The 9,626-nt window shown below is 31.1% G+C and overlaps 1 protein-coding gene and 2 long non-coding RNA genes across 3 annotated transcripts; 2 read left to right on the top strand and 1 right to left on the bottom strand.

Moving 5' to 3' along the window:
* Positions 1–538: 538 nt before the first annotated feature.
* On the top strand, positions 539–4,591 carry LOC131172688 (disease resistance protein RPV1-like; the record flags this gene model as incomplete). The annotated part of the gene is made up of 4 exons (XM_058134198.1): positions 539–1,141; positions 2,803–3,904; positions 4,023–4,325; positions 4,415–4,591. Coding segments are annotated over exons 1-4 (2,121 nt in total), but the record flags the coding sequence as incomplete, so codon positions are not given.
* Positions 4,592–4,596: 5 nt separating this feature from the next.
* On the top strand, positions 4,597–6,684 carry LOC131172628 (uncharacterized). Its single transcript, XR_009143202.1, has 3 exons — positions 4,597–5,834; positions 5,918–5,955; positions 6,192–6,684. It is a non-coding gene; the product is annotated as an uncharacterized LOC131172628 (long non-coding RNA).
* A 1,083-nt stretch (positions 6,685–7,767) lies between these two features.
* LOC131172629 (uncharacterized) lies at positions 7,768–9,368 on the bottom strand. The gene is made up of 2 exons (XR_009143203.1): positions 8,549–9,368; positions 7,768–8,426 (listed from the first exon to the last, which is right to left on the bottom strand). It is a non-coding gene; the product is annotated as an uncharacterized LOC131172629 (long non-coding RNA).
* Positions 9,369–9,626: the final 258 nt, after the last annotated feature.

Below are 9,626 nucleotides of genomic sequence, written 5' to 3'. Positions count from 1 at the left end.
CCAGTATTTTGTTGCCTTTTTTTGGGTAATTACTGAAACAAGCCATAGCTTTTGTTGGCCCTTTGACTACATTGTTAGATGTGAACCTCTTTTATTTTAAAATTAATTAATTTTAACTAATTAATTTTAATCTATTGATGGGATTTTAAATTCGAATTAGTTAAAAAAATTTAAAAAGTAATTATTTTTTAATATATATATATATTAAATATTTTTAAAAATATTTTAAATTGAGTCAATTTAAACTAATGGATTAACGAAATCAAATTTTAGAAGTAAATCATTTGTGTAAAAAATATTGGGATTAATACGTAGCTTTTGATATATTTTAAAAACTAATTTATAATTTATCCTAAAAGTTGACAAAAATGAGCTCTTTTATTTGTGGAATTTCAATCGCATGATGACTTTTGTCTTCCCTCATTCGTTTTCCCCAACAATAATATGTTCCTTCTGGGAAGGTGCTTCCAATCATGCTGTATGCCTATAAATTTTTATTGCGTCAAAGCAGTTTTGCACACGCAAAAAATATACATCTCTGGTATTTGTTTTGTTAATTACCTTGTTCAAACTCAGTTCTCACGGGAAACATTGTTCAAACTATGCTTGCAAAAAAGCCTTCTACCACGGCTTCTACTTCTTCTACTCCTCCAGACATGGCTTCTACTTCTTCTACTCCTCCAGATCAGTACAAGAAGTGGGATGCTTTCATTAGTTTTAGAGGCAAAGATATCCGTAAGGATTTTCTCTCCCATCTCTTGAAAGCTTTGTTTGGAAAACAAATCAAAGCCTTCTTGGATGAAAACCTTGATAAAGGAAAAGAGATATCGAGTTCTCTCTTCGAAACAATTGAAGAATCATACATCTCAGTGGTGATATTCTCTGAAAATTATGCAGAGTCTCCATGGTGCTTAGATGAGCTCGTGAAGATACTTCAATGCAAGAAAACATTAGGACAAATAGTCCTACCAGTTTTTTATCGTGTAGATCCAACCGATGTTCAAGAGCTGAGAGGGAATTTTGGAGAGGCATTCCCTCAGGCTCAGCATGGAGAAGAAGTAAAAAAGGTGGAGGAATGGTGCCATGCTTTGAAAGAAATCAGCAACTTAGCAGGATGGGACTCACAGTCACGGAATATCAAGTAAGTTAATTATTATTTTTTTAACGTTTTTATTTTAATTATTATTATTATTATTATTATTATTATTATTATTATTATTATTATTATTATTATTATTATTGTTAAATTAGAGATAACTTTAGTCCTAATTGGATACATGATGAATGGCTCTATTTCATTGATGTATATCTTAAAAAGAAATGATAACAATATATATACAAATATTTAATTGGATACTATTTGTTTGTTTCTTATATATGTTTTCTTTTTGGAAATAAATCTATTTATTCATATTTTATATTAGCAAGAATAATAATGGCAGTTTTTTCTTTTATTTTTGGGTGTAAACAAATTGCTAAAAGTTAATCTAAATATATATAACGGTGAATTTGATAATAAATCACTTAATTATTAATTTATAATTATTTTTTTTATATATAAATGGAATAGTCGAACTCGAGACATCCTCACCTCTTACATTGTTAAAAGTCTAAGAAAATTAACTAGACTACTCTTATTTGGCATATGTTAAGATGATTGATTATGATATTACACCATATTTATCATAGTTTTTAACAAATGTGTCCTCAACATATAATATATGAATTTTTAAGAATATTTGTGTTTTACCTTTATATTGAGGGTGTCATTTTAATTCATGTATCATAAATACTTGATTATATGCATAGATACTTTAACCTTTATATATATATATATATATATATATATATATATATATATATATATATATATATATATAGATGAAAGAAATATCAATATATAATGACAAACTGACTTAAAAAATCTAAATATTTGTATTTATTTTTTTTATCTAAATTTTTTAATTTTAGACAATTAAATCAAACCTTTCAAGGCTAAAGAAAATTTATTCGGCGCTCAAATTTTATCCCCGAATTGTAACAGGAAAATTACAATTTAGTTTTTGAAATTTGGTAAAATGAAGTTTAAATTAAGGGAATAAATTATAAGTTTTACCAAATCTCAAGATGAAATTGCATAGTTTTGAAAATATAAGGACTAAATTGTAAGGTTTTATCAAATCTTGGGGATAAAATTGTAATTTATTAAATTTTAATTTGAGTGTTCAATAAGTTTGGATAGAATGAGTAACAAATTCAAATGTTAGATTTTTTTTTTTTTTAATTCAATAACCAATAAATTAAAGAATATGCCATTTGGCTAAATCTTAACGCTTCCTTATTTGACGAGAAAATGAAATACTAATTCCAAAATCAAAAGGAAAAGGCATCTTGTGGGCAAATCCATAATAAAAATAATGTGAAAGGTGCATATTGTCAGATATGGGAAAAATTGGGGCATATAATTAAAAAAAATAATAATGTTAAGCTAAAACTAAAAACTCAATACTTAATTAGATTGCTTGCAAATTGAAATTCTAAGATTAATCTTTGGATATAACGCGAAAAATTCTTACATATATCTAAGTGTATAACATTCAATAGAAAATCAGTATATCATTAATTTAGGTAGCACATAACTTAATTTTAAATATATTTTACCATGATCTATTTCAAATATAAACAGTGTTAATATCAAATTTAATATCAATATCTTATTTTTATAAATAGAAATATATATTGATTGTATATTATTTACTAAGAAGTATGACTTACTAACATTTCTTTTTCATATATAATCAGGTCTGAGTCCGAACTAGTTGAGGAAATAGTAAATGTTGTTTTGGAGAAATTAAATAACACCTTTAAAGGTGATTATGAGAATGATGATTTAGTTGAAATTGAATCACGTGTGAAGAAAATGGAAGAATTATTATTTTCTGAATCAATAAATGATAAACGAGTTGTAGGAATTTGGGGGATGGGAGGTATTGGAAAGACAACTCTTGCTGAAGAAGTATTTCATCGAATCAAGGCTAAACTTGACAGTCACTGCTTTGTTGCCAATGTTAGAGAAGAAATAATGAAGCAAACATCAAATGCTTTACGAGATAAAATCTTTCGTCAATTGTTAGGAGAGAAAGATGGATATATGGATACACCTCGTTTGGGGGCTTTCATGAGGAGAAGACTTCAAAGTAAAAAAGTACTCATTGTCTTTGATGATGTAGATGATCCAAACGATTTAAAGTTTTTAGGTGGAATTTGTGATTGGTACAATATGGGAAGTAGAATAATTATAACCAGCAGGGATAGGCAAACACTTATAAATGTTTGCCTTGAGAAGTGTATATATGAGGTTAAAAAATTAATTGATCATGAAGCTCTTCGTCTCTTTAGCTTATATGCCTTCAAACAAGATCATCCCAAAGAAAGATATGAGAAGCTATCGGTGATGGCAATAAGATATGCTCAAGGCAATCCGTTGGCTCTTAGAGTTTTTGGCTCTAATATGTATAAAAAGGGTATAGAAGAATGGGAAAGTGAGTTGAAAAAACTGAAAGAAATTCCTGATTTGAACATTCAAAATGTCCTGAGAATAAGTTATGATAAACTAGATCGTCATAAAAAAAACATATTTCTTCATATTGCATGTTTCTTTAAGGGGGAGCCTAGAGGTCGTGTTGAGAGAATACTAGATGCTTGTGGTTTATCAGCAAGAAGTACAATAAGTCGTCTAATTGATAAATCTCTCATAACCATTTCATCAGACAATGTTGTTGGTATGCATGACTTGTTGCAACAACTGGGCTTCGAAATTGTTTATGAGGAATCCAAACAACCTGGAGCACGCAGCAGGTTATGGAATTACAATGATATTTGTCGTGTATTGACAACAGATACGGTGAGGACTAAATTAGTGCAGTTTCTTGTTTCATTTTTCTTATATTTGAGTTTTGTAAGAACTGTAGCTCACATGGAATTATGTGATAGATAATGATCTTTTGTTGTTATTTTATTAGGCAACTGAAAATGTTGAAGGCATATCACTTAACATGTATGAGGCGAAGGATAATTTGGTGCTAAGTCCCACGGCCTTCGAGAAGACGCGCAATCTTAAATTCCTCAAATTCTTCAGTTTTTCTAATTCCGGACAAGGACGAGTGCGGCTTCCTAGCGGCCTCGAATTTCTACCAGAAGAGCTAAGATATCTTTACTGGGACAGATACCCTTTGGAATCCTTGCCACCAAATTTTTGCCCAAAAAATCTTGTAGAACTTCACATGCAAGATAGCAACCTCATACAGCTTTGGAATCGAGATAAGGCAAGATTTATTGTGCTACAAACATAAAATTTAGCTGCATTTTGTGAAGTTAATTAGCAATTGCTAATTTTATTGATATTTCATTACAGGCTCTTGGAAATTTGAAAATTTTAAACCTCAATGGATGTCATGAGCTGATCAGGGTTCCAGACTTGTCTAGTGTCCCAAATCTTGAGGATTTACGCTTGTTTGGATGTTCAAGCTTGATTGAGATTCCTAGCAGCATTGGCGAGTTAAAATGTCTAAAAGAACTTAATCTAAAGGATTGCCCAAAACTGCATAGTATTCCCCAAAGCATCTGCAATCTGAAATCTCTTACACACCTTGATATGTCACATTGTTTGAATATCACTGAATTGCCAGAGAACATAGGGGATTTAAAATTGCTGCAGGACCTTAAGATATCTGGAAGTGGAATAAAAGCATTACCATCCTCCATCAATCAATTGGAAAATTTGGTTTCCTTACTGTGTAAAGGCTGTGAAGGTTTGACATTGCCTCCTTTGACAGGTTTATCCTGTTTACAGGTTATGGAATTAGATAACTGTGGTATATTAGATATTCCCGGCAGTCTTGGGTCTTTAGTGTCATTGAGATCCTTAGATTTAAGTGAAAACAATTTTGAGAGTATACCTGCAAGCATTGAACAACTATCTAAGTTGACAAATCTTGGGTTAAGAGGTTGCAAGAGACTTAAATTATTACCAGATCTTCCATGCTTAGAAGTATTGGGTGCATTGGATTGCACATCTTTGGAATCTGCATCAACTTCATTCCTTTTCCCAGAACACGAAGTCGAAGATAGAACTAGAACTCATCTTGACTTTCGTAATTGCATCAATTTGGATAAGGAGAAAGTAATGGAGGATGTATCGGAAACGCATCTGTTGAAACATGAGGTATGCTTCCTTTTCTCAGGTGTTACAAGGATCATCACGATAAGTTTGGATTTTATTTTTTCATAAAATAATGAATGATTTTCATGTACAGATTGTAAAATTAAGTATACCCGGGGATGAAGTGCCTCAAAGGATGAGATATAAGAACCAAAGTGGATCTTCTCTCTCATTCACGCTAGATAAGCCAAACTTGATTGGTGTTTCTTTATGCCTTGTTTTTAATCCCAAAAATTATTATGGTGATGATGTTAGCCCTACTTGCGAAGCCCAATTCATTGATAAATCTGGACATAACAGAGATTTCGATTTTGATTTCCCTTATTTATGGGAGGTTGATGAGTTAGAATCAAAACATGTGTCTTTGGAATGAATTGTTCAACATGGAAGACAGTTTCGTTGAGGCCTCATTTCAGTTCTGCCTTTACAAGTTCTCATCCACACTTCAATGTGCGGGTCCATATACCGAGGGTATAATTAAATGTGGGTTACATCCTATATATGTTCGAGACAATGGTGGTTGCAGAAATAAAAAGAGAAGCAGAAATCAAGAAGATGAGGAAGAAGAACCTTCTCCCCTTAGATTGAAACCAGAACAAAAACCTTACAACAGGTACAGGAATTTCTCATAATTTATTTACTCTTTTTTTAAATATAATTTATTTACTCTTACAAAGTACTTGTAATCTTTTGCAGCACTATCACCACGGCAGAGTCTTATTAGGTGTTTGAGGGTTAGACATTAAACAATATCTTCTGGATTTCATTTATTAATAAAATTTTGCTTATAAGATAAATTGTACTGAATTATAAATTTTGAATAAACACCACAGTCAATCCATCTAAAAAATCAAAAGCATCCATAATCAAAATGAAAAAAGTCTTATATAAAGAGAATAAAACTCTTGCTAGGGGAGAGAATAAATAAGAACTAAAAGACAACATTTCCTGTCTTGGTTCGGTGTTGCAGACAACGATCTAAAAGGACCTATAAAGGCCAGTTCGACATTTTTCCTGTCTCCAGTTTCTTGGGCAATCCTGGACTGTGTGTTTCAATTGTACAGCAGTTTTGTTGTGATTAAACACAAACTACCAATCCTATTCTTGAAGAATCCTCAAATAACCCGCTTGTTTTTGGACTCATTCCTGGACTTGCTTTTGATTTATTGTTGGATCTACAACTGGGTTACTCTACTCCATCCATAGACTAAAGTTCCTGCAGAAGTTCATTGAGTTCTTTTATGCAAAAGAACACAGAAAGTCATCTGTCCCACATTGGCATGCCTCCTCATAATGCTGAATTCCATTTATAAATAAGGCATGTACCACTGAGAGGGACTAGAAAGGATTATTTGATAGTTGAAAATGTTAGATCATATTGAAGATGCTTATCTACCCGCATGCTTTGTATATTTCCATGTACCTGTATATATCAAGTGTGCAGGATTCAAATGTTTTAGTCATGACTAGGATGCGTATTGTGAGCTGAGGAATTTACAACAAATGCATTTTAACAAATGGATATCAAAAAATACATGTCATTTATGTACAAAATTACAGAAAACATGCAGAAAGCTATGCAATATACTTTGAAAGAGGTGCTAAAGAGCAATTCTGATGTCACACAGTCACGGTGATATTATTATGTGTGAACAGAGCCTGTTATTAGTATGCTATGATGGTGACATCCATTATCTGGAAAAACTAGAGTAAAAAAAAGAAGATTGAATTAGGAAGATTGATACGGTGTCCGCAAGTGCACGGGTCACAGTAGTATAGTTTTAAAAATTGATATCGATCCCACAGGGAATTGTGCTTAAATTGGAAATAAAAGTATAAGCAAATTAGAATGACAAAAATTAAAAGATATTAAAAATAAAATCTAAAAATTAAAATTAAGACAAAAATTAAAGATGTAAAATGAAATTTGGAATTAAAATTGGTATTTGAGGAATTAAAACTAGATCAATCAATTAACTAAAATTAATTAAACTAGATTACCCAAAAATTAATTTGAAATATCTATTTATGAAATTGAGAGAAATTAAATCTAAATTCAATAAAAATAAAAATAAAGTGATTATAGAAATTGGATTTAAATTGGATTTAAATTTAAATTGCTATTTATGAGGTTTGGAGGATTTATATCTAATTTCAATGAAAAATAAATTGATTCTAGAGATTGGATTTTCAATATTGTTTGCATGTGGTTTTTCCCTAATTTAGCCAAACACATGAGAATTGCAATTTTGAGGGAAATCAATTCTTAAATTTTTGAAACCTTTTTCAAGCATCTCAAAATTGGTTTTCATTAAATCAAACCCTGTTTTCACGGTATTTCAAATCTAACAAAAACCCAATTAATGCTCTAATTGATTTTTGGAAAGTTCCCCTTAATCTTCTTAGCTTATTTCTAACACCAAGAAAATAAAGTTTATTGCAAGATTATCCATCCCCAATATTCACTTTTCAGTCCATCTATTAAGGATTAAAACTTAACTTAATGAGGGCCCATTCATCAAGCAAGGAAATAAGCACACAAGCAATAAATCAAAATATAACAATCTTCATTTAAATGGCTAAATCAGTTCAAAACCACAAAACAAATCAATATTTACAAACCCATCTCTAGAATCTCAATCAACTACTCACAAATCATTGTTTAAAGACAAACCCAAATGAAGAAATGAAGAAATAATGGAAATGTAAGCTAAAAGGGGTAGAAAAACCCAGCAAATTTGCAGCAGGATCTCTGCAGAAAAGTGCAGAAACTTGATCCTTGCTGCTGCTGGAAGAAGATGCAGAAGATGCTCCTCCCTTTCCCTCTTTCTATCTTTCTAAAAATGCCTCCCTTGCTCTCTTTCTATCTTTCTAAAAATGCCTCCCTTGCTCTCTATGCTCTCTATGCTCTCTATATCCCAAGAAAGTGATAAAATGGGTCTTTATATAGGCTAAGGGATTGTTCTAGAATGGGTAAAAGGGGGAAGGATCTAGAAAAAGTGAGGTAAAAAGGCTGGAGTAACGGAAATGCCACGTCAAAAAAATTTTCCAGTAAAAACGACATAAGCCGAGTCAGTTGTGTCGCGGGTTGTGTCGCTCTCGGCCATTTTTTTTCTCAACTTCAAAATTTTTTTTTGCAATTCGATTTTAATCTCCTCCAAATGGCTACTCTGATCAAAATACATCAAATTTCTCCAGATTTAACCTACAAAACAAATAAATTCCAAAAATTAAACTAAGAAATGTGAAAATTGTAAAATTGACTAAATATATACTAATATCTAAAATAATAGCTATGAATAAGGGTAAATTATGTGCAAAAATTACTCCTAAATGATGATATAAAATGCATGCATCAAATTCCCCCATACTCAAACTCTTGCTTGTCCTCAAGCAAAATTTCATTAAAACTCATTTGGAAGGGAATAGAATCAGTCTTTGAAAACACAAAATTCACTAATCCAAACCACCAACTTACCTCTAGCCACCAACATTCCAAATTCCCACCAGCAAAAGCACAAAGAATGAAGCAAGCACTCTCAACTATTACAGAATAGCTAAGAATTAACCAATCAACCCAAGCAACAAATACCAACCAACTACAAGAGTCAATTGTGCCAAAACAAACCTAAATGAAATAGATAGCCAATGTGTCTCAAATAGATGGTGAGTAATGTATGGAAGATTATATTGCCAAACCCATATGCAAGCATAAAAGATCTAACTCTACTAATGTAACAAGCATTTTTCAAAGAATCATTAGGTCTTTTTAAGGGTTGTAATGGGGTCTAATAGGGTAAAATTGTGGTTAACAAAGAAAGGGAATAAGGTAAACAAAATATGAGAATAATATTAATCATGAAACTCAAAGTGCATCCAATATTTTTTTTTTTTTTTTTATATCAAGAGGAAAGAAATTCACAATGAATCTCAAGTGCTATCACAATGATTATACAAAGGGACTATTTTTTTATGCTTATTTTATTTTATTTTATTTTGATTTTGTATGTGTCCCTATTTCATGTCACACCCAAAATTACCTTTGGGATATTTTGGTGACCTTTTCAACTTTTGACAATTACTCTAGCACTTTTCAAGATGTTTCAATCCTCCGAGATTTTTTATTTTTTATTTTTTTTATTTTTTTTTTTTTATATCATTATCATTTTTTTATGCACTTAATTGCTAAAATACTATTCTCATAGATAGGTGGTAGTGTTTAGGTTTAATGGCTAGGTAAATGATTTGGGTTCCAAAGAAATTAGGAGATTAAGGTTCAAGGGGGTTTGCAAGGGTTAAAATGAAATTGAGGTAGGTTAAGGCTAAATGTGAGGTTTAAAATATGAAGGAATGCCTAAATCATATTCTTATCAAATGCAAGTTAAAAATTTCGCTTTGAAAGATC

Source organism: Hevea brasiliensis, chromosome 14, assembly GCF_030052815.1.
Source record: "Hevea brasiliensis isolate MT/VB/25A 57/8 chromosome 14, ASM3005281v1, whole genome shotgun sequence".
Taxonomy (NCBI): Eukaryota; Viridiplantae; Streptophyta; class Magnoliopsida; order Malpighiales; family Euphorbiaceae; genus Hevea; species Hevea brasiliensis.
The sequence above is the reverse complement of the archived record's forward strand: the minus strand, read 5'-3'. Positions and strand labels throughout refer to the sequence as shown.